This window comes from Phaenicophaeus curvirostris, chromosome 2 (genome assembly GCF_032191515.1).
Source record: "Phaenicophaeus curvirostris isolate KB17595 chromosome 2, BPBGC_Pcur_1.0, whole genome shotgun sequence".
NCBI lineage: Eukaryota > Metazoa > Chordata > Aves > Cuculiformes > Cuculidae > Phaenicophaeus > Phaenicophaeus curvirostris.
In genome coordinates, this window is record NC_091393.1 from 85,752,082 (window position 1) to 85,778,872 (window position 26,791).

Sequence of the window (26,791 nt, forward strand, 5' to 3'; positions counted from 1 at the left end):
TTATTTTTATATCAATATTTACCCAATATCGACAAAACCCAACAATGTTAGTTAAAAAGTTTTAGTTATTTGTATAAGTTATTAACATCTGTAAAGCCTGGAGAAGAACATATTCTGGAGTGAGATGGCTACATCAAGACTGTTCAGTGATTCCAAATGGCATCAGCTGTCTTTGAAAGTCCCATAATAAAGCAAAATTATCTACCTGTGCTGCAGCCTTCACACTCGCTGTGTTAACAAACCACTGTTTGCTGGCACGAATAATGATTGGCTTTTTAGTCCTCCAGTCATATGGATAACTGTGCACATATTTCTCCTCTTTTAATAAACTCCCAGCTGCCTGAAGCATCTGAATGACTGAGAGAAAAGATGAGGCAAGATGAAAATCTAGTTTGAACACACTGCTACTTTTACCCTCAGTTTGTTCCTTTCTGTGAGTAACACGTAGTAGGAGATGCCTGTACCTTACCCATATTCAAAATGTGTTCAGCTTAAAGGAACTCTCCCGCTATACCCACTGGAATGTAAGTGATAAAGTTACAAATGGCTAAATAGCAAATACTCACCAGTTTCATTCCCTTCTTCAAGGACATTCTTGTTTTGAAGTTTTGGACCTGCAGCTTCAGTAAAAAATCCACCTTCATCCACAAGGGAATCCTTAAAATAAATATTTTAATCATGTCAGTAAAATACTATGTGGCAACGAATTACCCTCTTGGTATTCAAAGAGCAAGTTAAGTTTTCTGCTGAGCAACTACCATTCTGACAAACAGCAAAGTGTGTTCTATTTAAGTATACTTCAGATTTAGTGAACCTCAATTTTAGTCATCTACCAGGTAAGCAAATTTTATATAATCAGAAGAAATGAGCACCATTACATTTGCAGATACACTCCAACTGTCTTACATCAACTCACCGGTTAGCGAGTCATCCCAATGACTTTACAAATCAAGAGTAAAAGAACAAAACAAACAAACAACTCGCAAGGAAAATCCCCACCCTCAAAGAAACCAACAAGAAACACAGGTACAATCAGCTTTTGGAACACCTCAAGTCATCTCCTAAAAGGTAAAAGAGAAAAGGAATACCCTGTTATCTTCATTTCCATCAAACACAAACTGATCATGCATAACTGACCTGTATTTATGCATGAGTTTAAAACAAGTTTTACTGAAAAAGAACAGTAGTAATGACCTACATAACTGGTGATATATCGGTCTGCCAGATGCAGGTTTAAAAGCCAGTTCCAAGTACTGCAAGCCAATACGTGACAACTGTTGTCTGTGTTATCTTTAAAAGAAACAAGAAAAAAAAATCCCCAAAACAACCAAACCCCAACAAAACACAAAGAGAAATCTGATTCTATTCTACCACTTCCCTAAAAGCTTTAATTAGCAGATGGATGAAAAACTTCATCCTTTTATTTTGATACACGCTTTAAGGTTACTCCTGCATTCCTGCAGGCCATTACTGATACTCATGCTTACCTAAATGCTTCAAAACATTTTCAAGTTCTATGCAAAAGTTAAAACAATTAATTCAGTGGCATATGATCAAACAGTTGTAGGAAATCAAGAGCAACAGCTGGAAAAAAAAAAAAAAGGTACCGTGGAGAGCTGATGGTGGGAAGCTACGCTGTAGTCTTCCATGCCATGAGCTGGGGCTGTATGAACTAATCCAGTTCCTTTTGTCATTGTCACATGATTCGCAGGTAACAGAGGAGAGACTCTGCCAGGAATTGTGGGATGAGCACAAGAACCATCTGCCAAATCTACACCTGGAGGGGTGAAATAAAAAAAAAAAATAGAGAAACAATTAATGGATTCAACTTCCCTTACCAGAGAGCAGAAATCACAGAATCACTAGGTTAGACAAGACCCACAGTATCATTGAGTCCAACCACCCCTATCAAACACTAAACCATGCCCCTCAGCACATCATCCACACTTTTTAACACCTCCAAGGAAGGTGACTCAACCACCTCCCTGGGCAGCCTGTTCCAGTGCCCAATGACCCTTTCGTGAAATTTTTTTTTTGATGTCCAGCCTGAATCTCCCCTGGCAGAGCTTGAGGCCATTCCCTCTCATCCTGCCCCTGTCACTTGGGAGAAGAAGCCAGCTACCTCCTCTCTACAACCTCCTCTCAGGTAGTTGTACAGAGCAATAAGGTCTCCCCTCAGCCTCCTCTTCTCCAGGCTAAACAACCCCAGCTCTCCCAGCTGCTCCCTGTAAGACTTGTTCTCCAGCCCCTTCACCAGCTTTGTTGCTCTTCTCTGGACTCGCTCCAGAGCCTCAACATCCTTCTTGTGGTGAGGAGCCCAGAACTGAACACAGGATTCAAGGAGCGGTCTCACCAGTGCCAAGTACAGAGGGAGAACAACCTCCCTGGACCTGCTGGTCATGCTGCTTCTGATACAAGCCAAGATGCCGTTGACCTTCTTGACCACCTGGGCACACTGCTGGCTCATGTTCAGTTGGCATAGGGTTCTTGTGCCTCAAGTGCAGGACCCGGCATTTGGCCTTGTTAAACCTCATGCCATTAGTCTCAGCCTGTTTAGATCCCTTTGCAGAGCTTCCCTACACTCCAGCAGATGCACGCTTCCACCCAGCTTAGTGTCATCCACAAACTTGCTAAGGGTGCACTCAATGCCTTCATCCAGGTCACTGATAAAGACATTGAACAGGGCTGGACCCAGCACTGAGCCCTGGGGAGTCCCACTTGTAACTGGCCTCCAGCTGGAGTTAACACCATTTACCACCACTCTCTGGGCCCAGCCATTCAACCAGTTTTCCACCCAGGAGAGTGCGCGCCTGTCCAGGCCAGAGGCTGACAGTTCCCTAAGCAGAATGCTGTGAGAAACTGTGTCAAAAGCTTTACTGAAGTGCAGGAAGACCACATCCACAGCCTTTTGCTCCTCCAGTAGGTGGGTCGCTTTGTCATATAAGGCGATCAGGTTAGTTTAGCAAAACCTGCCTTTCACTAACCTGTGCTGACTGGGCCTGATCACCCGGTTCTCTTGCATGTGCTTCATGACAGCACACAAGATCGCCTGTTCTATGACTTTTCCCAACACTGAGGCCAGACTGACAGGCCTGTATTTTCCTGGGTCCTCCCTCCCACATCAGCCAGCCTCCAGTCCAGTGGAACTTCCCCAGCCAGCCAGGACTGTTGGAAGATGATGGAAAGGGGTTTGGCAAGCACATCCACCAGCTCCCTCAGTACTCTTGGATGGATCCCATCCAGCCCCATAGACTTGTGAGTGTCTAGCTGGGCAAGCAAGTCTCTAACCACCTCCTCTTGGATCAAACCACCTCTCCTCCCCTTCCTGTCCCACCTGAAGAGTTTATACCCCACCACAGCTGCACTCCAGTTATACGAGTTGTCCTACCATGTTTCTGTGATGGCAACCACGTCGTAGTCTCCATGCCCTACAATAACTTCCAATTCCTCCTGCTGATTGTCCATGCTGTGTGCATTGGTGCAGATGCGCTTCAGTGCTGGTGAACCCTCAGCTCTCATAAAGGGAACAGTGTTCATTCCCAACTGACTGGCCCTTGGAATATCTAACCCCTCAGTGTCAGTTTCATCCTTTCCATCTCCAGATGTACTCACCCTCACTTGCTCTGTGGTGATATACTGGTGGTCCTTGCCTGCACACCATCTCTCAGGCACTGGAGTTCCACTTCCAGGCTCGCTCCTGAGTAGCCTGGCTTCATCCCCTTCCCCCTTCACATCTAGTTTAAAGCTCTGTTTATTAGCCCTGCTAGATTTTTAGCGAGGACTGTAGTCCCCCTAGGAAACAAGCATGCCTCATCCCTAGTAAGGAAGCCTGGTGGTGCATGGGCCAGTCCACGATCAAAGAACCCAAAGTTTTGCTCCTCACACCAGGTTCGGAGACAGGTATTAATCAACTTATTCTTTTTGATCTCTTGCTCTTCATTCCTTAGTGTTGGAATGGAGCTAAACAGAACAATCAACCCAAAGTGTATGCATGGGATACTATTCAGACATACTACCAGATCTTATTCGTGGGTCTCCATCCAAATGCTTTCAAATTCTCTACTTTGCTAGCTTGGCAGACTTCTGTTTCCCATGAAAAAAAAAGCTTTTCTTCTACCCTACACAATGGTATTCATTTAGTAGTGCCATTCCATCTACAGACACTCCATATATTTCCATTTCTTGTGGACCACCGTATCAGTGTTCTGGAAATGGATCTCAATAATGATTTTGTAGGCTAAAAACTCTGAATCTGGGATTTTTTCCTCCTTCTCCCACCAAGTACTAATATTATAATGAACAATTCATTTAAATTCTCTATATTACATAGAAATAAAAAGAGTACAAAAGAACAAAGCTAAAGCTAGTGACAACTTAAAGTTAAAAAACACACTGAAGAAGTAGAAGAGGCTTTCTGAAAGTCAAGAATCACAGAGTTTAAGGAATGCTCCATAAGGCAAAATAGCCTTCATTGAATACTTCCTTCCCAGCAGTAACATGTTTAGGAACTGCTATCAGACAGTTAGGTACACAAGTACAGAAATGTAACAAATAATTGCTGAATATAGGGGAATATAAAAAGAATGGGTTCTAAACATTAAATTTGCTTTCAAGAAGGCCCAGCTCTACTGTTGCATGTCATCTGCAAGTCATGTGATTCAAGAAGGTGGAACTTGATAAAATTACCTGGATGTGTTTTGACATTAAGTAAAACCAAAATTATTAAGCAGAGGAATGGGTCATTTCCACCACCACCCCCCCTCCCTCTGGAAAAGAAAGCATGGAAAGACATCAAAAATACTTTAAAAGTCATAGAAACCACGATTCTCACCTCCTGTAGATATCACTATTTCTAGCACTAAATAACCAATAAAAGCAAATGAATAAGGTTCACAGATGACACATGGAAGACCAACTCAGAACACCAAATCAAAAGCCTCTCTATTAAGAAATGCCTCTATGCAGTTTGTTAGGATGCAAACTTAACCACTTTATCAGTGCAGACAGCAGTTGCCTATGTTACCTCGATATTTTTCATGGTTATGGTAAAGTCTTAAGACATCTCTTAATGAAAAAACTTGAAAAGCTACATGACAATGGCTGAAGAACTTCTACTACACTAGGTAATCTCTAGAGTTTTCACAGAACTTTGCAATCAGGCAGTCAGAAAGCATACTTAGCACCTTGTTCTCAGCAGCAATGGATGAAAGACAAACTCCATTCAGCGTAATCAAGATTTTGACACTGAACAGACTTACACTCTGTTTTTCAAAGTGCAAATCCAGTTTTTAAGAGGTACTTAGAAATCTGTGGATGAACATCTGAGCTACAATGCACCAATACTAAATCTGACAACTACTCTTCTTTATATTATTTTAGTGAAGCATGTTCTCAAAATACAAACATAATAACACACCAGAACTGAAGCAGTTTTCAGACTCCTACAAGCGGATTTCTAAGCAAGTTAAGATTAACAATACTAAAACCTACCCTTACACGTTGACACAACCTCAAACTGTGTGTCCAAGATAGCAGCCGTAGATTCAACTCTATCTGCAGCTAGAATGAAGTGTTCACCAGTAGTTGTACATTTTACAATTGAGTATCTACAATGCAAGCACATATTTGTAATACTAAATAATTACAAACACTATAAAGACATAGAGCATTTAAACAATTTATCTCTAAAAGACAGCAAAATATGTTTTAAGATCTACATGTCCAACTCACTATTAAAACTCAAAAGAAATTCTAGATAACCTATCATCGGAAAGAAATAACTTCAAAACATAAAAGTGGAAGCAGGAATTAATATATTGAGAGATAGAACAAAGCTTAGAATTGTACAACTTAAAAACCCCAAAACCCCAAAACCCAAACCAAAATAGAAAAAAGATGACTTAAATAAAATGTAATGGTAGTCCAGAAAGTTTTAAATTTGCTGAAATATATCGATAAGGACCGATGCAGATAACTGAACCAAGTTAAAGAGACATACGCTGAATCCGGCATGTAACAAACTGCTTGATTGGCTGGCACAGTCCAAGGCTGCGTGGTCCAGACTAGCACACTAGCAGGGGATGATCCATCTACAGATGTAAATTAGAAGTACTTTACTTACAATTATAACAAAACCAAAAGCTACCAGACTTAAAATCTATACAGAAGTCATACCTATCACAGAAGTCAGCTTAGGTGGCGACTTTATGATGGGAAATTTCAAATACGCAGAACGACTGACATGCTGCTCATTGTATTCAAGCTCTGCTTCAGCCAAGGCTGTTCTGGGTAGATATCAAACACAAGTTAACACACTTGAACGTGAAAAGCTATTGATACTCTCACTAAAATTTTGAGGACAAAAGATTAAGTTGTTTCTTACTTTGCTGAAGGAGACCAGAACACAGGTTTATAGTCCTGATAAATGAAACCCTAAAGAAGAAAGGGAGGGAACAAAAAGTTAGGAGAATCTAAAGTCACAACAAGAACACGCTACAACAGAAGGTCAACATACCTTATCATACATTTTGTAGAAGACTCTCAGCTGGTTCGCTTCATACTTTGGATCAAATGTATGGTAGCAGTTAGCCCAATCTGCCATGATACCCCAACGAATGAAGGCAGATTTCTGTTTCTCAATTGCTCTTTCTGCAAATTCCCTGGCTGAAGGGAATAGTTCCATTAAGCATATGATTTAGACCACTAGGATCAACATAATACCGTTTAAAATACACTATCAATGATTTTTAGGAAGACCTGAGCTGAACATATTTAAACTATACAATAATTACTTATGTGTATTAATAAAATTATTATGGCTTAAAAAATTATGTATTTCAGAGAAGTAGTTACCTAAGGTGACTGCAAAAGAGTAAAAAGATGCAGGAATGGCACTTTTTGACTAGTGCAGGAAGAGAGGGAAAATAAGTATATTTAGTTACAAAGAATAATTTTTCTAAACGCATTCTCAAATACCATAAAATAAGGAGTGAAAATTAACCAGCTCTGAAAAGTCTGGATCAGCCTCAACAAAGTAACATGTGTTTGAAAATAAGTTATCCCATTTCATTGCTGCAATTGCAAGCTAAATCAGTTTAAATTGCTCACTACAAATAGCTTTGCAGCTGAACGTTGATGTCTTTCAATACATATGGTATTTGAAATTATTTCTTCAAAACAGTTTCCATATAATGCAGACTAACTTTCTCTGAAAGGATCATCCCTGCAGTTTTGAAGTATCGTTAAAAACACAATCAACAAATACAATCTGCCTTATGATACTGAGCCAAGCTGTCCTATGAAGCCCGACTTTAACATGCACCTTTTTAGCTGCTAATCAAATTAAGTCTTTAAAAACTAAAAGGATGATCTTAACCACTTTTGTGACACTACACAGTTAAATAAAGCAGAAATTCAAATCCTCTGCCTTCCTACTGTTTTTTAAAACCCATAGTCAATGCCATGCCTGTTCATTACAGCAACAAACTAAAGCCCATATTCAATTATCCCATTTCATAAGATTACATTGTACTCAATCCGCTTAGCAAAGATGTAGTCATCACAGAAAATATCACCAATAGCTAATAGAAAAGCCACAATAAAGTATAAAAGCTATATAAGTATAAAATAAAAAATGAGTAGGACGTACAAATACTTGGGCCAAAGTTTTCAGTAAAGATATTGCAAACAGTAATTTACCTCTCTGTCGAATTTCCATTGGTGAAAGATTTTCAGCTCCTTTGACTTCTGACAACGCCTTCAACTCAATTGGCAACCCATGACAATCCCATCCTGGCACATAATGTACTTTATAACCTCTCATCATGTGGAAACGATTAGCGATGTCTTTCAAAATCTGAAAAGACACAAGGGTCAGTTATCACTCTAGCTCCCCCATGTGGAATAACTACCTTATTCATTAATGTCCTCCTATGACAAAACACAAACAAATATAAAAGGCTGCATTATGAATTTACACTTAAGACCACACACTTGTGATTTTACTTGCCCACTATTTTGTATTTTGGCAGGACCTCATAGGATCTCTGATCAAAGGAATTCACATTGAGTATAACTGACAGATACAATTCAAAAACTTGCAAGACTTGAAGCAAACAAATCCTACTTGCCCAAATTTTTAAAACATAGATCTGGATCTACACTGTTGGCCTAGAGCACACTGTTGCTTTTTTAAATAAGTGATCATCTAACAAAATTTATCATTTTCAGATGTCCAAGCTTTAGCACTAGTAATGTAAGAAGCTGTGGGTGACCTTAGAGTCCTTCCTGTTTTGTAGCATGCATAACATTATCATTCTCAGAACTGAATCTAAACACATCCAAATGTGTGTAGGTGTAGAACATTTATTTAAAGGTGAAATTTATGTTTTAAAAGCCATCAACATTTAGTTACTGTATTTCCACGGAGGATACCTCGATAAAATAAAACAAATGCAATATAACAAACTCAGAAAATATTCAAAGGAAAGAAATGAATAATAAGACGCAACTCAACCACGCATGACAACAGCATCTTTACATACACATCTGGAAATATATACCAACTGACATATGTATGTCGGTTTTTTAATATTTAATTTTGCTTAGGAATTTAATATTGCTTAGGAATGAATTACAGGCTGGGCTTTTTCTAAAAAAACCTCTTTTTACTGAAACTTGGTCTCATAAATGAATGCTCCCATATACCACTATACGGTATTTATATCACAGTATGGTACCCACGTCACCATGGCACCGTATGGCATCTGTGTAAGCACATCACTTTCTTTTTAAAAGTCCCATTTACTAAAATGCCAAACACTTTAAAGTATTGTTGATTTAAATGCGAATGGAGAACACCCAGCACATTATAGCAAGTACTTATCACTTCAAAACAGTTAAAAGTATGAATGAGTAAATACTTACTTTATTCAATGCATGGCCAACATGAGGGTCTCCATTGGCATAAGGTGGTCCATCATGAAGACAAAATTCCTGCTTTGTTTTCCTTTGCCTTTGCCATGAATACAGGTCCATAAAACCACATTTCTGTAGAGAAAAGAAAACACTTAAATCATCACATATCTTTCTGCTTCCAAAACGTATGGATTTTGGCTTCATAATGAACCATGTATTGGAAACAAACAAACAAGCAAGCACAAAGCATTAACTTTCCTGACTCTATATGAAAAGGCGTTAGTACTTCACTAAAAAATCCGTAACTACCACAATAGTAAGGCTAACATTATTTTCCTGGCTCTCTGCTATCAGAGGGGTTGTTACTCTTGCTCCAGAGAGAACCATGACAAACTCAAGCAATCCCAGGCTGCAACTAAACACTCAAAACCCCTAAGCCATTACCCTTTCTCCCGTTGATACTGAAAATGCCAGCAAATAAAACCAGCTAATACTCACTTTGGAATTTTAGAGAGCGAGCACCCTTTATTAGGGCTAGACAACATGAGGAAGTGATCTCAATCAATCATGTCCAGCGAGCCAACAGCTGGGACAGCACGTGTTTCCCAATTACACGCATACAGGTGCATTTTCCCAGAAATCTTATGCATATTGTATTACTTTCCAAGGACTCACTTCAGTGTTATTATTAACTCCATAAGAGTCACAACTCTCTCTAAGTCAGGCCTTTGGCTCCAGCTCTGCCTGACCTTGCCTTTGAGATGGAGAAAGGCTGCGAACAGAGGTGATTGCAGAAGAAAGCACATTTGTTCACCATAGATCACACTGCACACAATGTGTCATCATTTTCAAAGAATGAACCATGTCTGGAAAAATACCGTTTTAAAGGAAACACGCTCTCAGAGGGACGCTCTGTCTAACTTTCAAAGAACACAACTGCTTATAGGAAACAACTCTACTTTGACTTAAAGCAAAATATTGCACTTTTTGTAGCAATGACTACTTCTTGTCTCCCCACGGCTAACTCCGGGCTGGCCGGGCACCTGCGACAGCCCGGGCTGGTAAGTCAGCCCCGGCACCTGGCCGGTGCGCAGCCACCGCCCCCACCGTCCCGCCCGGGGCCACCACCTGCTGCGTCTCCAGCTCGGTCTCGGGCTGCAACCGCCCCGGCAGAAGCGCTGGGAAGCGGCTGCGCGGCAGCAGCACCGTGTCCCGATACTGGGGGTCCTGCGGGCTGCTGGCCTCCGAGGCGGCCCGCGCCCACAGCCCGCCCCGCGCTCCGGCCCCGGCTCGGGACAGCGGCGGCGCCCGCCATGCCCAAAACATCCTCGCGGGCTCTTCCGCTTCCGCGGCAACGGGGCGCGGCGAGGGACGCAACACGCAGCAACGCGTTTTCCGCCCCGCTGTGGGGGGGCGGGGCGAGGAGGCGGCGCTTCTGCCTTCCCCGCCGGGAGGGTCTCGGGGCGTTTGGGAAAGGGGGTTGGGGCTTCCTTGATACCAGGAGCAGTTACTGTTACAAAATGTGGAATATTTTGATTTAAGCTAAAATAGAGTTGTTTCCTCTAGGCAGATTAGTTCTTTGAAAGTCTCACAGAACGTCCCTCTGATTGCGTGTTTTCTTTTAGACAGTGTTTTTCCAGGCCCTGTTCATTCTTTGGAGATGATAACGCCTTGTGTAGAGTGTGATCTGTGCCGAACAGATGTCTCTTCTTCTATAATCACCTGTTTGGAGTTTTCTTTCTATCTCAAAGGCAAGGTCAGGCAGAGCTGGAGCCAAAGCTCCAAATTAGCAAGCACTTCAGCTGTTGTGAAGTCTCATAATAACATTGTGAGAATTAATTAAGAAGTTTTGCTGCAGCTGTTTTGCATGTTTAATTGTCTCATAATATAAATCTGTCTTGTGTCAAGAGATAACATGCAGACCATCTCCAGACGTGGGTGAATAACCTGAAAGGATAAACTCTCTTAAAGTTGCAAGAATTTATTCATATGCTTAATTGTCTTGTGAGATGTAGTTGTCTTAGGTCAGGAGATAACCTGAAGGGAGTCTCCAGACACGGTTGGATAACCTGAAAAATAAATGTTCTTTGAAGACTTACACAGTTCTTTGTCTAAAACTAGTCTAGATACCTACTGCTTTTGTAAGATGGAGTGCCTTCTTTAGAAGGGTATCCGATTCAGCGCTCAATTGTAAAATAAAAATACTATTGTCATTGCTTTGATGACTTTGTCCTTTTCAATATTTTACTAGTGAATGAGTGTTTCTCACAGATTTAAGCTGATGCAGAGTTGTTTTGTCTAAGCAATCGCGTTCTTTGAAAGTTAGACATAATGTCCCTCTGATTGCATGTTTTCTTTTTCTGAGAGCATGTTTTCTTTTGGACAGTGTTTTTTCCGGGCCCTGTTCATTCTTTGGAGATGATACAGCGTTGTGTGCAGCGTGATATGTGCTGAGCAGCTGTCTCTGCTTCTGTAATCACCTCTGTTTGGATCCAGTTTTCTTTCCATCTCAAAGACAAGGCCAGGCAGAGCTGGAGCCAGCTCCAAATCAGCTGTGAAGTTCATAATAACATTAAAATGAGTCCTTGGAAAGTAATAGAATATGCATAAGATTTCTAGGAAAGTTTATCCTTGTGCATGTCAGTGGGGAATGCAGCCCGTCCCAGCTGTTGCCTCGCTGCACACGGTGGATGGGAATCGCTCCCTCGCGTCACCCAGACCCGGTAAAGGGCGCTGCCTTTCTGAAACTCCAAAACGAGTCTTTTGAGAGCTTATTCGCCGGTGGTTTCGGTGTCAGCCCGAAGGAGGCGGTGCGGGGGGCGGGGAGCTGGCGGGGCCGGGCAGGGTCCATCGCGCTGCGGCCGCTGCGGGGACCGGGGGAGGTGGCGCCGAGCTCCGTGGTGGAAACCTCGACTGCAGCACCGCCAGGAACAGGTTATTACTTTTTCTTTCTTAAGTACTAGCTCTTGGGTGAAATCACAGAATCATAGAATGGTTTGGGTTGGAAGAGACCTTATGGATCATCCAATTCTACCCCCCTGCCATGGGCAGGGACACCTCCCACCAGACCGGGCTGCCCAAGGCCCCATCCAACCTGGCCTTGAACACCTCCAGGGATGAGGCGTCCACAACCCCCCTGGACAACCTGTGCCAGTCTCACCGCCCTCATAGTGAAGAAATTCTTCCTTATGTCTAGTCTAAATCTGCCCCTCTCCAGTTTATACCCCTTCGGCCTTGTCCTGTCACCACAAGCCTTTGTGAACAGCCCCTCTCCAGTTTTCATGTAGCCCCTTTCAGGTACTGGAAGGTTGCTATAAGGTCTCCTTGGAGCCTTCTCTTCTTCAGGCTGAACAAGCCTAACTCTCTCAGCCTGTCCTCACAGCAGAGGTGCTCCAGCCCTCTGATCATCTTTCATAGAATCATAGAATAACCAGGTTGGAAGAGACCCACCGGATCATCGAGTCCAACCATTCCTATCAAACACTAAACCATGCCCCCCAGCACCTCATCCACCCGTGCCTTAAACACCTCCAGGGAAGGTGACTCAGCCACCTCCCTGGGCAGCCTGTTCCAGTGCCCAATGACCCTTTCCGTGAAAAATTTTTTCCTAATGTCCAGCCTAAACCTCCCCTGGCGGAGCTTGAGGCTATTCCCTCTTGTCCTGTCCCCTGTTACTTGGGAGAAGAGGCCAGCACCTTCTCTGGACCCCTTCTAACAGTTTCATATCCTTCTTATGTTGAGGATTCCAGAACTGCACACAATACTCCAGATGATCACAAGAGAGGAATAGAGGGGCAGAATCACCCCCCTTGACCTGCTGGCTACGCTTCTTTTGATGCAGCCCAGGATACAGTTGGCCTGCTGGGCTGCGAGTGCACATTGCCGGCTCATTTTGAGCTTCTCATCAACCAGCACCCCTAAGTCCTCTGCAGGGCACCTCTCAGTCACATCATCCCCCATTGTGTATGGAAATTGGGGATTGCCTTGGCCCAGGTGTAGGACCTTGCCCTTGGCCTTGTTGAACCTCATGAGGTTCACACAGGCTCACATCACAGAATCACTAGGTTGGAAAAGACCCACAGGATCTTGTTTGCCTTAAGAATGTTTGAGAAACATCCTGAGTCAAGCTTCAATAACATAAGATACTTTTCTATATTGTTTTCAAAGGCTTTTGAACCTTTATACAAATACATAATAAAACAAGCCTTTAAAACAATTAAGTAAGCTTTAGCCTCATTTTACAAAGCAGGAACAAAGGTACAGTAAAAGGTCAAAAGAAGAATGAGAAGCTGAGCTAAGAACCTAATTATCTTCTTCTGAGCTCAATTCTTTAACCCACACAATCTAATATTCTAGGTTTTTAACTCTCCTAAAAGCACTTATATTCCAGATATTTTAAGTATGGAATGAACTACATTTGATTTTCTTTCTTGCTAACTTATTTCAAGTGAAGTTGTACATAAAATAGTATGTTTTTTCTCATGTGTTATGACACATATTTGCCCTACGACTTGCAATTCTTTGAGAGATGCTATTTGCTATAGGTAGTGTTTCCAGCATTTCCTTTGTAACCACTGTTACTAGTCTATGATAAACCTGTGCACCCTGGGTATGGACCTTGGCTGTTTTACAGGACTCCAGAGTACTTTGCTCCCATCCATGAGTAGTAAGTAATAAACAGTAGCAACTGTGCTTTTTGAATGTTCTTAGACCATTGCTCTAATCCTTTAGCTTCAGAGGTACCCATAGTGTTTCTACAATGCTGAAACAGTTCTTAAACCAGCTAAATTTGGGATTTTGATACCTTTAACATTGATGTTTCCCTTTGCTATAAACTGATGTGAACTTGAGGTTACATCTGTATCATCTACAGTAGCTAGCTTTATCACCTCATTATATTACACTTTATGGAGTACATTGCTTAACGGAAAGGTATTGTGGGTAATGACCTGTTGCCACTTACACAATACTTGCTGTGATTGCTGCAAACATTGATTGCGAGGGAAGCTTGATATGTGTCTTCTATGGGGTGATTAGTGAGTTCTTCTGGTTTACTTCTAGCTCTGTGCTCAAATGTTTGCTTTGAAGTATTGTATATCATACATGTGAGCCCAACCCAAAAAGCAGGTAGTCTACACAGATAGAAGAAACTGATAGGAAAACATAAATAGCAATTAGCTCCGAATTTTAAGGAGTACAGTGTGGTTACCAACACTCTTTCCTGAGGCAGAGAAAAGCTGGGAGGAATGGATCATTCCTAGCCTTTTGCAAGAGTGACAGTTATTCTCCTATTTGGGAACAGAAGGCATAGTGAATTGCACTGATGTGTGCTAGGGAGCAAACGTGGAAGACAATAAACGGGAAGAATGACAGGACATAGTGTTGAGAGGAAGAAGGGAGGTGTTATAGATTGCCTTAAATAAATAAAGAGAAGTTAAAGAAATATAGAAAGGATACTAAAATTTATATGAACAGATTTTTGCATACAAGTGCAGTTTGCAGTATCTGTATATCAGTAGTCTATTTTGTGTCCACAATTATGCCATCTACAAGAGCCTATTTTATACTTAAACAATAGTAAGTATAGTTGTTCTTGCCATACTATCTGGTAGACTTGTGCTTGAATTTGGGCACAAACCAGCCCTGTAGGTTCAGTTCTGAAAAAATGAACTTATGTCCAAAATGTACAAAAAACGAGGACTGTGTGTACACTACGCTTTTTCTTAACTTCCATGATAAAAGGTTTGTGTTGCTGATGTTGTTGTTCTTTAACACCAAATTTTATTTTAGTGAGGAGAACTAGGTTCACTGTCAGAGAGAGCATGGATATTTGAAAAATCTTGTCTAAAATAGCTATATGTCCCTGTGTTGGGGTATCTGTTTCTTGTTTTCTTTAAAAGTCAAAGCTCACTTCATTACTACTCACTGGCAGTAATCAACTTTCCCTTTCCTACTCAGCTTAAATAAGCTGTATCTCTTTGGAATGTTATAAAAAATGTTTTCCTTCTTATCCTCTCTTGAAGAGAGAAATGTACAAGTTTGCTTTTGCTTTCTTTTCAGCATTCAGCATGGCTTCTCCAGCTCTACTCATGCGTGTGGTTGCCTCAGCGTATTCTGTTGCGGAAAAAGCTGCAATAATTGTTCGAAATGTCATGTCTGCAGGAGATCTGGGGATAGTGGAAAAGGTATGACTTTTACTTTGATCCAATTTTATTTTTCTCATTACTGCTTAGTTAGGTACAGGCCAAAGTTGTACTTTTTGAGATCGGCAAGTGGGGAAGGCAATACAGTCCTCACTTCCCTGAGACAAGAGACATTCCTTATTAAAGGATTAAATGAGCACTGGAGACATGTCTTTTGATGAGTATTTCTAAAGAATGTTCAGACACTTAAAAGAAACATACCATAATTATGTCCTGATTCACCTCACGAAACCCAAGTCTTGGACAGCATGTCAGAATTCATAATAATGTCTCTTTCCCATTAATTTCCATACTTATGTTGTAACATCTGTAGTACAGCTCAAACTACTGTGCTGGATTAGGATAAATCAATGTTTAGTTTGTTAAAACCAAAAAGAACCTTAGATTTTATTGTAAATCCCAGTTTTCAAAATAAATTTGGAGCTTCAAATTTAATTCTAAATAGAAAATGGAAATTAAATTACAGTCATCTGCATAAAGTTCTTGATTTGCTGTAAGTTAATAAGCTGCACTAATAAGCCAGGATCTTTATTTTGACTACAGTACAAGAATAGCTGGAATTAGCTTTTGATGTGACTACTAGCTTTACAGTTATGTCACAATATCACGGACTGCATTAAGCATCTATATAATTTTTGGTATTTACATTGAAGGAATTGCCGGTATTTATATTTTTCTGATAGCAAACACTTTCAGCCAGTTGTGAGGAGAAACCTGATCCTTTGACTTTTATCGTCAGTTAAGACAGTGGATGCAAAAAAAGTTTCATTTTTCCCCATTTAGTCAGCTATATTCAGGACTAAGAAAAAAAAACCCCACATTTGCAAGTTTTTCTTATTACCTTTCCTCCTAAGCAGTTAAAACTAGGTGTATGGGGGAGAGAATTAAAAGAAACCCTGGAGAATAATGATCCATGTTTTCAAAAGTACTTGGATGCATAGCAGAATTCTCAGACACATGTAAGTAGAATATAGTTTCCCACATAACCTGCTTTTAGGTTCTTGGGAAAACTAATGCAGCTGCACTACAAGAAAGCTTGAAAATACTTGCACCCAGAGGAATAAAGGAAGCTCTGTGTGTACTTTGTTTGATGAACCAGTTCATTTAAAATGCCTAAACAAGTTTCATCGAGCTTATTTATAGTTAAAATTACATTAACCTTCCTGCAGTCTTAAAAATGAAATGCTGGTTTTTATGCATTTAATTCAGTTTCAGTTTAAAATGTGTGTTAATATTATTTCCCAGTAAATCAGCAATGCATTGCTCAATCAGCAAATGAACATATTTTTAAGCCCTGTAACCAATTAAGTAAATAATTGTAAATACAGTACAACAAAAATTGAGCAAAAGTAACAGGTGATATTGTTTCTAAATAAGATTGGTTATACATACTTTTTAAATGAATACTAGAAACAACAAAAATTAGCTTGAAAACAATGACCAACAAGAAGAGGTTCCTGTTTGAGGGACTAGTGATCTCAGAATTCCTGCAAGCTTCTTGTTAAAGAGAGAGAACCTATATGTGCTTTGTAGTTTGGAGGGAAGGGATGCACAAGAACAGGAAGGGCTGCCTCGCATTCATCCCCTTTCTGCAGTCAGCAACCATCAAAACCAATGCCAACTGTCCTTACTGAAAGCTTTAGAAAAGCTAGCAAGACAGTGTTCCACCTTTACCATCAACACATTCACCTCCTATCCATTTATCTAGATGAGGAAAAATAGATCAAGGACAGCTGGATTTTTAGCTAGCTCGTCTCCTTCCTCTCATGATGTCCAGAGATTTCTTTCCCCAATCAACTCTTACCTTTCCATTTACATGGCTTCTTGTAGCATTTTTACTTTTTCTTTTTTTTCCCCCAGTGGGTAGGTGGATGCTTTGTCCATTCTTAGCTTATTGATGACTGTTCTGAACAACTACTTTTTTCAGGTTTTACTAGGTTGGTGTCCCTGAAACAAAGGACATTCTCTGCAATAACCTGATCTTTCTGACTCTAAGCTCACTGCCAAATTCAAACAATTTTTTTTAAAGGATAAGAGGAAAATTTCAGAGAAAAATAACAAGGTTCTTAAAAATAGGCAATTGAATAAGGGACAGACTAGGTTTTGAGCATGCAAAAATTAATCCATATCATGATTCTAAAGGAAGTTTTCCATTCCTATGGCTAATTTCTGTAGCTCAATGAAACAACTTTCATGTCACAAAACAATACAAAAGCAAGTAATTTTTTTTTTTTGATTCAACTAAAATGAAAATCTTTGGATGAACTGCCTTTCTTAATTCCTGTGCTAATGGAAGTATTTCTTACAGAGATTCTGTCTGCGGACCTAAAGGGCTCTTCCATTCATAAATACGTGAATATTAAGGCAAGAATGTGTTAATAAATAAACCACCTCCACTATATAGCAGGTTATTAATGTAACCCATCTGGCAACATATGTTTGGCTACACTGCATCTTTTTGGAAGTCATTGTTTCACATTATCTTGAGTCAACAAATTCACTGTTTCCTCTCTAGTTTCTTTGCTGAAAAAAAGTGTATGGGTGTTACTGTCCAGTTAATTTCGGTGACTAACTGCTGGCCCTCCTTGGTCTCTCTCTGCTAGACTAAGGAATGTCACTTGTTTAGAAGTTTATACATCATAATTGGTTTTGGTTTTGTTTTCTTCTTTTTTTTTCGTTTTTAACAAGCTAGATTAATTGGACCTTTAAATATACTTTTACTAACACCTTCCCTATGTTCCTCCTCTTTCCTAATCTGCCATGTCTCTCCAGTGAGCCATAAAATATTTATTTTTTTCCTATTAACATCTTAGCTTTTGCTTTTCCTTCTTCTTGTATTCTATCTGGGTTCATTGTTGTATTAATTTATTCTATGTGCTTACACAAATACATATGCAGTACAGTTGTACCAGTGCATGAGATAAACACAGCACGTAAATACTGTTCTAATATCATACCAGTCTGTCTTAGCTCTAGGGTGTACAGGAAAACTTTGCTTCTTTCAGTTGCCTCTTTCAAGATTGCTTACTAGGTTCATGATTTATCAAATTAGACTTCTTTTTTCCTTAAGAGGTAGATATTCAGAGTGACATATGGGCCACTGTACTGTTTGCTGCTGTTTTGAAATACACAAATTCCTGTCCATCCTATGACAGACCGGAGCCAATGACTTGCAGACCAAAGCTGACCGACTGGTACAAATGAGCATTTGTGCTTCCCTGGCACGGAAGTTTCCCAAGGTGACAATCATAGGAGAAGAAGTAAGTACCTAATTTATTTAATACTAACAATTTCACTTGCTGTAACTTGCAGTCAAATTGCTTTGGCAGGTTTTAGGAAATCATCTGTGTGGGGTCTTTTTCTTTTTTTTAAAAATTATTTCTATCTCATTTCATCTTTCCATTGCATTAGCTTTGTCAAGTAAGCTGCAAGGAAATCCACAGTTCTAAGGCAAATCAAGGTGAATCTAACACCTTTTTTCTAATAAGTTTGAGAATCCTTTTGTTAGGAACTGCCCTCTGATGAGGTAGCTGATGAATTAATTGAAGATGGTCACTGTGAAGAAATACTGAAGAAAACTTGTCCTGCTCAGTATACAGGAATTAAAGAGGAAGAGGTAATGTGGTCATGCTATATATATGTCTTCATATCTTACACTCTATCTATATTAGTTATTGATTTTAGCTAAGAATGTATTAAGAAAAAAAGATTAGTTCAGTGTTGCCAGTTTTTCTTTTTGGTTTGAAAACTTAAATGTAATCAGGAGAATCACACCTCCAGAGCTGGAAATGCTGTATGTCCCTGTGTGCCATAATGGGAAATGGAAATTTGCTTCTTGCAACTTGTGATTCAAATGTATTTGGAAGGAACCTGCTTTGGATGTAAGAAAGTAATATCATTTCCTTGTTCAGTTTAAGCCTTCATATCTGTATTAAGATATTTGCTGAGAAGTTGCAGTCAGTTTTGAAGATTTTTTTTGTGTAAAATACTACTGTAGGCTTTAGTCATCATAATATGAAATATCTGAATGTCTTCAGTTTCTTCCTGCTGTAAGGAAATAAAAGCACTAAAGTAAAATGTATATTTTGCATGGTAACTTATGTTATTTGTTAATTTTCCTTATATTTTCATTTTTAAAGCTTGTAATATGGGTTGATCCCTTGGATGGAACTAAGGAGTACACTGAAGGTGGGCTTTTCTTGTAATTCTCCTAATTTTTTTTTTTTTTTTAAAAGGGATGTAATAGAGTTACATGTTACATGTAGTTTTATGGTAGAAGTTGCACACAATATTGTTTCATAAAGCTGATGTTGTTTCTTTTTGAATTTCATGGAAGTTTTAAATTATTTCATTCAGTTCTAACCAGTATTGAATATTCCTGATGTGTTAGTGAGTGACATCATTTTTTATCATTTCAGGGAGTAAAAGGCTGCCTTTGATTGCTGGCAGGTTGTCTTAAGTTTTCAGTCAAACTTACAATTTAGCATATACTTTGAAATGAGGGACTAAATCTCTCATTCACACAAGAATATGCTCAATTATATTTATATCCTTGTTTTCAAACAACCAAATACCACAGCTGTAGTTGTAACCCTTTCAAAATAAAACATCCTCCCTTAAATCATAATTTCTCAATTATGGGAAGAAACTTCTCCGCAAAGCCTAATTTGTGTCCACAGAAATAGACCCCTCCAAAAACAATATGCTGAAACCATTTTAGCCTCCTGCTGCATCTTTTAGTTGATAAACATAAAGCCTTTTAGGCAGATTTTTGTCCCCTCTTCAGGGAAGCAGATGTACAACTGTCAACAAATTGCTAGTTTTGAATACCATTAAAGATTTCACACTACAGTTGTAGAAGATTGTCAGCATAAACAGCTTACTGCTATTAATTTGCATCATTACAATTCTTTTTCATTATGTGTAAATTATTACATAGTTCTATTGAGAAAATTCTATCTGGGGCTTTTTTGCAGACCTTAAGGCTAAATAACTAAAAAAATGACATCAACCAACCTACTACACGTGAAAATCCTAATTAATACTTGCATATTTAAGATACCACCCTGCATATCATTTTGTGAAATTCTGTTGAAGGTTTTACATCCATATTATTTCTGTACAGGTCTCCTTGACCATGTAACGGTTCTTATTGGAATTGCTTACAGAGGCAAAGCAATAGCAGGAGTTATTAACCAGCCGTATTACAACTATGAGGTATTAAATTCATTGATTTGTTTAAAAGCATTAGGTGATTTCAAACTTCTAAGCCATTCACAAGTAGCACACTTTAAACTGAAAAGCAGTGTGTAATGGAGTTCATGTTGTAATACAAGGTGGGGTTGTTTTCACTAAATAATTACAATTTTGAATGTTGGTTTCCAGGAACTGAAGCTCAGGGACATACTAACAGCCATACTGCATCCTGAGGCATTTGTAATACTCTAATACAGTGTATGTTATGTATGTACTGTACATATTACGGCAGTATATATGAAGTACATATTGTAAGACAAGTACAAACTGGTATTTTACGAGTCTCTGCTAGAAATTCTTTAGTACATCCATGCAATAGGTGCATTTGTGAGGTGTGGTAACTTCACTAAATTTACAGCCTTAAATAAACCCAGTGGACCTGTCACTGACAGCTGGGTTAGTGTGTATCAGGCCAGGTCTCAGGTGTAAGACCAGGATGGTCAACCTTTAGGCATTTATATATGTTTGGAGGTTATTTCAGTAGTATCTGTGAGTAGAGAAAAAAGCTCAGGATGCAGTCTGATTAAATAAACTTACTAGAATTTAAAGGAAAAGCTTTTGAGCTAAAGTAATGCATATCATCAGCTGATTCTATATGTTCTATGCAATATCTATGATGAAACATATAAAATGACAATTTTCAGTTACAGGTTGTGCCTGAAGTAGAGAAATACACAACTATTAATTTGACAACCATTAGAGGCATCACCACAATGTCATAGATATGAAAATAGGAAATTATGTCATCGCCTGAGGGGGAAAGAGAGCCAATTTCTCACTTGCGGCTCTAGAATAATTCTTTTTAAATGCTACTGTTTAAATGGATATCTCAATGTTAATATTATACTCCCTAATTAGCAAAGATTTCTCCAGGTACCGCTCCCCATTTGTGCTTTGAGTGCTGATCACTATGACTGAGCATCACCTGGATCTGTACTTTTTTTGTAGGCAGGAGCTGGTGCTGTGTTGGGCAGGACAATATGGGGCGTCCTGGGCATGGGTGCCTTTGGGTTTCAGCTCACAGAAGCACCAGCTGGGAAACACATCATTGTTACAACCCGATCTCACAGCAGCACCCTGGTAAATGACTGCATCAGTGCCTTGAACCCAGACAGTGTCATTAGAGTTGGAGGGGCAGGAAACAAGGTAGGAGAATTCAAAATCTTTTGTTTCTAGTGGGACAAAGAAACTTTATTACCTTTGCAAAAAAAAGAAAAGGAATTTCTAAAGAAATTATTTGCTTACTTGCATGAATGTCCAGGGGACTTGCTCCTTTTCCACAAGCACAACTTCTGCTCCGAGCATTCAGACTTCTGTGAGGTAGAGAGTCAGAATTTGGTACAGATATATTTGTAACAGTGGTCATGGTTGAGGTCCATCTTCCCCAGTATTCTGTTTCTACGGGAGAAAATAAAAAGTCATGAGACCAGAATGACTAAACAGGAATACAATTTAATCAGAAGTATTGTATTAGACGTTTACTCCTCTTGATGTTAATATGTTTTTTGTTCCAACTAATAGCGCATACCAAAGAATAAAAATAGGAGAAGCACACAGTGGTATTCCCTTGCAGCCCTCTGGAACCAGGGAATACTCATTTGCTGCAATTTCAAAGCTTAGTTTTGTCATGGTTGTCAAAAAAAGACCCTCCAATCTCTTTTCTTCAATATGTGCAAGGCCCAAAATGGCACCAAGACAACATGGAGGTTGTTTCCACTTTATTTTCCTAGTACTTGCACAAGATAGGAATTCTTGTTTCTGAAACTGAAAGCTGATTTTCGTCCTATAGACTGTATTTATAAAAATCAGAAATACATCATGCAGAATGGTAATACAGTATAGCTTTGTAAATCTTAATAAAATTTCTTGTGATATTGGAAAGGAAATGGCTGGTGTTCCTTTTCTGACTTTGAGTACATAGAATAAACTGATCTAATCGCTGTTTCTTGGTGTTATTTTTGCCTGTTTCTAAATGCTTTATATCTTTTGCAATGATTGCCACTCTCTGTTCATAACAGATCATTCAACTTATAGAAGGCAAGGCATCTGCTTATGTATTTGCTAGTCCTGGGTGTAAGAAATGGGATACATGCGCACCTGAAGCTATTCTGCATGCTGTAGGAGGTAAGTTAATAGCGCTCAGAATTCCAGGATCAGTGAAACTGCATCAATTTGAAGTTATTTATACTTTTCATAGGGGAAAAGGAAAAAAAAAAAGACTTCCAAAACATGACAGTAAGTATTCATTTTTAAACAGTCACGATTCACTAGGAGCTTTGAGTTCTTTGAAATCAACAGTAACTCCAAAGGGGCAGGTAATTATTCTCTGTAAAGCATAATATGATCTGTTTTGCCCTGGACAAATAGAGTCAGTAGCTGTCAAATAATTAAAAAAGACAAATGCCAAAATTTTGGTTGTATTTGTTTTAATATTTTCAAAACAAATGCCTTTTTTTTTTCTGTTGGCTATGATTTCACAGTAAAGTCACACTGTCCTACTAACTGGATATAGTAATTTATTATTATTAACATATATAATATGTGGACATTGAATTTTTTAAAACCACAAAAATAAGTCAAATCATGCAGTTGTTCCTCAGATGTACGAACTCCAAAACTGAGTCATTAACTTAATCCACATGCAGTGGTCTGCAGCCAACATAAGCCACCTTTATAGGGGGTAAGGAGTTAGGGAATTTATGAAAAGTCTCACTGACAAGAATTTAAATAATATTATTATACTTTCTCTGCTATTCACGTTGATAGACCTTTGCCACCATATGCTAAAATTGTGGGGTGTGATCTTCTAAATCCTATGGAGCAATGATAACAGACTTCATAGGACATTATTTAACTCCTCTGCATTCTGTAGTGTTGATAACTGGGACAACTTTAAACACGCTAGCTCAGGCACAAAAAAGCGACCAATCTGGGGCAGCACAGTGCTGTATTTAGCCTTGTTATGTAGGTAACTCATGGTTAAATTAGCTTGTATAAAGATCTGTGTTCTTGTTAAGTGGTTTCCAGAAACTCATCTAAAAACAGGTGGGGCATTTCTATATAATGTTAGAATTTGTTGTATAGGCTTACCCTGGCTTTTACTTGAACTGAGGATTTTTCTTTCTTTCTTGTCAATGGCCAATGTATAAGCTACTTGGGAAACATTTTAATTAATCCATAAGGGAGAGGTGGTGTTTTCCTTTTACTGAAACACAAGGATCTTAAATATTGCTGAAGGAAAATAAAAACATTAGTTATTTTATTTCAGTCAATAAAAAACTGTGGAACTTAAATTGGTAGCAAAGATAGATCACATCTGAAGACAGGCATGCATACCCCAAAGACTATCTGGTTTTTAGTTCTGTGACTTATACTAATGAAACAGATTTTCTCTCTCCAACTCCCGTTTGCTGGAACAACTGAATAACTTTTCTTTTTCTTTTAATTTTTTTTTCCAGGCAAGATAACTGATATCCATGGGAATTCATTTCAGTATAACAAGGATGTGAAGCACATGAATTCTGCTGGAGTCCTTGCTGCTTTGAGAAATTATGACTATTATGCCAGTCGTATTCCTAACAGTGTTAAACAATCTCTTGTGCCTTAAAGCAGTAAAACATTTTCACTTGGCCTGGAAGGCTGAGAAAGTGAGCTTAGAGAAAAAGTAAGATGATAACTGAGCTTGAAATTTTGTTTTATAGACTCTGAAGCAAATTTTACATTAAGGTGTTCAGGAATTTCAAAATTCCACATGGAATCTCTAGGTATATGTTGGATCTGATTGTTCTGCCATGTTTAGCAGACAACTACAGTCACATTTCTTCAACAGTTGTTTTTCATGTTCTTTGGAAGTGTTCGTTCTTCATGTGATATGACTGTGCTAATTGTAACACTATAGTCCAAAATTAATATTGAGGGCACAAAATCAAGTTAAGTCATTTACCTGATCTTGCTTGATGATTTTTGTTGTATGTACTCAACAAGGGTTTATTGCGTTAAATACAAATGGACTCAGAATTTGCCTAGATAGATTAGCCCATTTATTTTAAAGTTGATGGTTTTGATTCTTAGAAGTGAATCGTTGAATTTTTCAATCTGCACTCAATTTTGGGATGACTGAGATTACTTTTTGTGGTGAGTTGGGTTGTTGTTAATACAGCAGGGCTCAGGACACATCAGTTGAGGAGAACCCAGGAAACTGCAGCAGGAGGAGGAGATCCCAGCACTTCTCTGATGATCTTAAATGCTGTCAGGGTTTATATCACCTCAGTCTTTTAGAGCTCTGGGCATCGTAGGTCACTTTGTCATACATGGGGATAACAGAAATGCTAGAATTTTATTTTTTTCATGTCCAAATTCTGAGAGAAATGAAGTCCAGTACCTTTCCAACAGTCCCAAGAGTTGAAGAACCCATCAGCTACCACTTCCTCCTCCTGTGGAAGACAGGCACATTAGAGGAGGGGACAGACCTGGCAACAAGATCACCTAAAATGAGCTTAAAAATTGGAGAGCCTGTTTCAGTCAGCTTTCCCATAGGTGTGGGGGTTAGGAAGACAAGATTCAACTGTTAAGTCCACTTGAACACAAAAGAGAACAAGAAGTAAATTACATCTGACTAGCTAAAATTGGCAACCAAAGCCAAAACAGATGAAGTCTCATTAAGCTGAATTTTGGATTCTTGAGTATCTTGAACCAGTGGGGTTCTTCAGATTTTGTGACCCAAGTCCCTCACCCTCAAATTAAGGAGTCTTGGGGCCTCCCTTTCCCTAAAAAAGTTGCACAAACCAAGGCATGCTATGAAGAGATGACAGTTCCAATGGACAAGACAGTTGTGCTTTTTTTCCTGTTCTTTGTGCAGATAGAAAAGTACCATATATCAGGTTCTTGGGCTTGTGGTGTCAGGGAGGGTGCCTGAACTTGGCTGCTTGCTTACGTAAAGACTGAATACCTGAGCTCTCCCAGCACAATTCTGTTTTTTTGCCCGAAGCCCTGCTGACACTGTAAATGGTGAAGTAGCCTCCAAGTTGCCCTGCACTCATTCTTATGTCCTCCCTGACCACAGGATTAAGTCCTCCGAATAACTACACTCTTGGTCTACTCAAACCATCTTTAAGCTAGCACTGAACTTCAAGATACCAAGCTATGTTTTCCATACAGAAGAAAATGTCAAAATTCAGTTTTCAAACATGTTCAATTTATTTCTTTCTCCTTTTATCACACAAAACATCTCTGTTTTACTTGTAATCCTTAGATTAGATCCTCTCCTCACAGCAAGGTAACACCAAGGTGACTTCATTGGCTTAAAGCTGGCTGTGCTTCCAGCAAGTAGGAACTTCTTGACACCAAAATATAAGCAAAGCAACTCTTGCTGAAGTGTGCCTGCTTCTCTCTTTCATGTGCACACATGAAAAAGGATCTAAGGAAGCTCTTTCCTTAGTGAGATCATCTTACCATAACACTTAAGAGATAAACCAGCAAGATTAGTACTTGTCTCATTCTATCATCATCAGCCAGTCCATAATGCTATCATGACACTGGATTCAAGCTGCATATATAAGAACAATGTATGCTTCTAATCCTTTCATCTATAGCCTACCTTTCTTCTCCTTCCTCAAGTGCATGACTAGTAAGAGCAAGCAAGACAGATTCACCCTGCATTAATTAGAGCCTTCCTTGTATTTTGGCCCATTAGAAGTTGAATCATTCCACATATTGATAGTGATTGCAGTTTGAACCACACAGCAAGTAATCTAATTTCACTGCCTTAATTATAGACAATCCTTAATTATATCTTGTGCAGAATTTTTGGATATGCATGCTTTAGTATTCACATCACAATCTGCGCATGAACTTGCAAAACACACTAAGATAAAATGTAGAATGAGTGAAATAACACAAATCCTGCCTTAATAAGTTTTTCCATGTAATCATTGAAAGACAAAGTCATGTACAGAGCCTACTATTAGTAATCTTCAACTATGTCTCTATATCTTTATTTTCATCTGAAATTTGCTATATTTTTAAAATTTCCTCTGCATAAGACTTTTCCTAATTCTGCTGCAATTTACCTCTCTGGTAATTTTCAATTACTTCAAGGGGAGGAGAAAACAAATGGCATTCACCAGCTTCTACCTGACTTGTAGAGGTTTATCTGTGGAACCACTTTCCGTGCTTACAGAAGCTGTAAAACTGTTAACAAAGGAAAATATGAAGGAAAGTGGAGATAACATCAAGGGTAAAAGCCAGCATGGAAGCCATGCTCTAGCTGTAGCACTACACCCACAGCACTAAACAGCACCGGTCTGCCAGTCAAGCATATGAGAATTTCTCTGCTAGTACATTATGTGCTGTAGTACCAGCTATAAAATAGACTGAAGAAAAACAACCACAAACCAAACCCCCTCACAGTGACACTG

General features: G+C 39.2%; 2 protein-coding genes across 2 annotated transcripts in view; one reads left to right on the forward strand and one right to left on the reverse strand.

The window, feature by feature from the left end:
* Nucleotides 1-10,259, reverse strand: part of IARS2 (isoleucyl-tRNA synthetase 2, mitochondrial) — a 31,503-nt gene extending 21,244 nt beyond the window's left edge. Inside the window, exons 1-11 of the mRNA XM_069852719.1 lie at nucleotides 10,045-10,259; nucleotides 8,926-9,048; nucleotides 7,699-7,855; nucleotides 6,515-6,663; nucleotides 6,383-6,432; nucleotides 6,175-6,284; nucleotides 5,999-6,089; nucleotides 5,491-5,606; nucleotides 1,608-1,777; nucleotides 567-657; nucleotides 206-357 (exon numbers count right to left, since the gene is read on the reverse strand). Of these exons, the coding sequence (XP_069708820.1) occupies nucleotides 206-357; nucleotides 567-657; nucleotides 1,608-1,777; nucleotides 5,491-5,606; nucleotides 5,999-6,089; nucleotides 6,175-6,284; nucleotides 6,383-6,432; nucleotides 6,515-6,663; nucleotides 7,699-7,855; nucleotides 8,926-9,048; nucleotides 10,045-10,242 (1,407 nt within the window). The 5' untranslated portion in view covers nucleotides 10,243-10,259. The remainder of the gene's footprint in view (nucleotides 1-205; nucleotides 358-566; nucleotides 658-1,607; nucleotides 1,778-5,490; nucleotides 5,607-5,998; nucleotides 6,090-6,174; nucleotides 6,285-6,382; nucleotides 6,433-6,514; nucleotides 6,664-7,698; nucleotides 7,856-8,925; nucleotides 9,049-10,044) is intronic.
* Nucleotides 10,260-11,763: 1,504 nt separating this feature from the next.
* On the forward strand, nucleotides 11,764-24,071 carry BPNT1 (3'(2'), 5'-bisphosphate nucleotidase 1). Its single transcript, XM_069852691.1, has 9 exons — nucleotides 11,764-11,850; nucleotides 14,977-15,101; nucleotides 18,275-18,379; nucleotides 18,628-18,735; nucleotides 19,259-19,307; nucleotides 20,245-20,336; nucleotides 21,324-21,521; nucleotides 22,394-22,499; nucleotides 23,834-24,071. The coding sequence occupies exons 2-9, from the start codon at nucleotides 14,985-14,987 to the stop codon at nucleotides 23,980-23,982; spliced, it is 924 nt and encodes a 307-aa protein (XP_069708792.1). The 5' UTR covers nucleotides 11,764-11,850; nucleotides 14,977-14,984; the 3' UTR covers nucleotides 23,983-24,071.
* The last annotated feature ends 2,720 nt before the right edge of the window (nucleotides 24,072-26,791 follow it).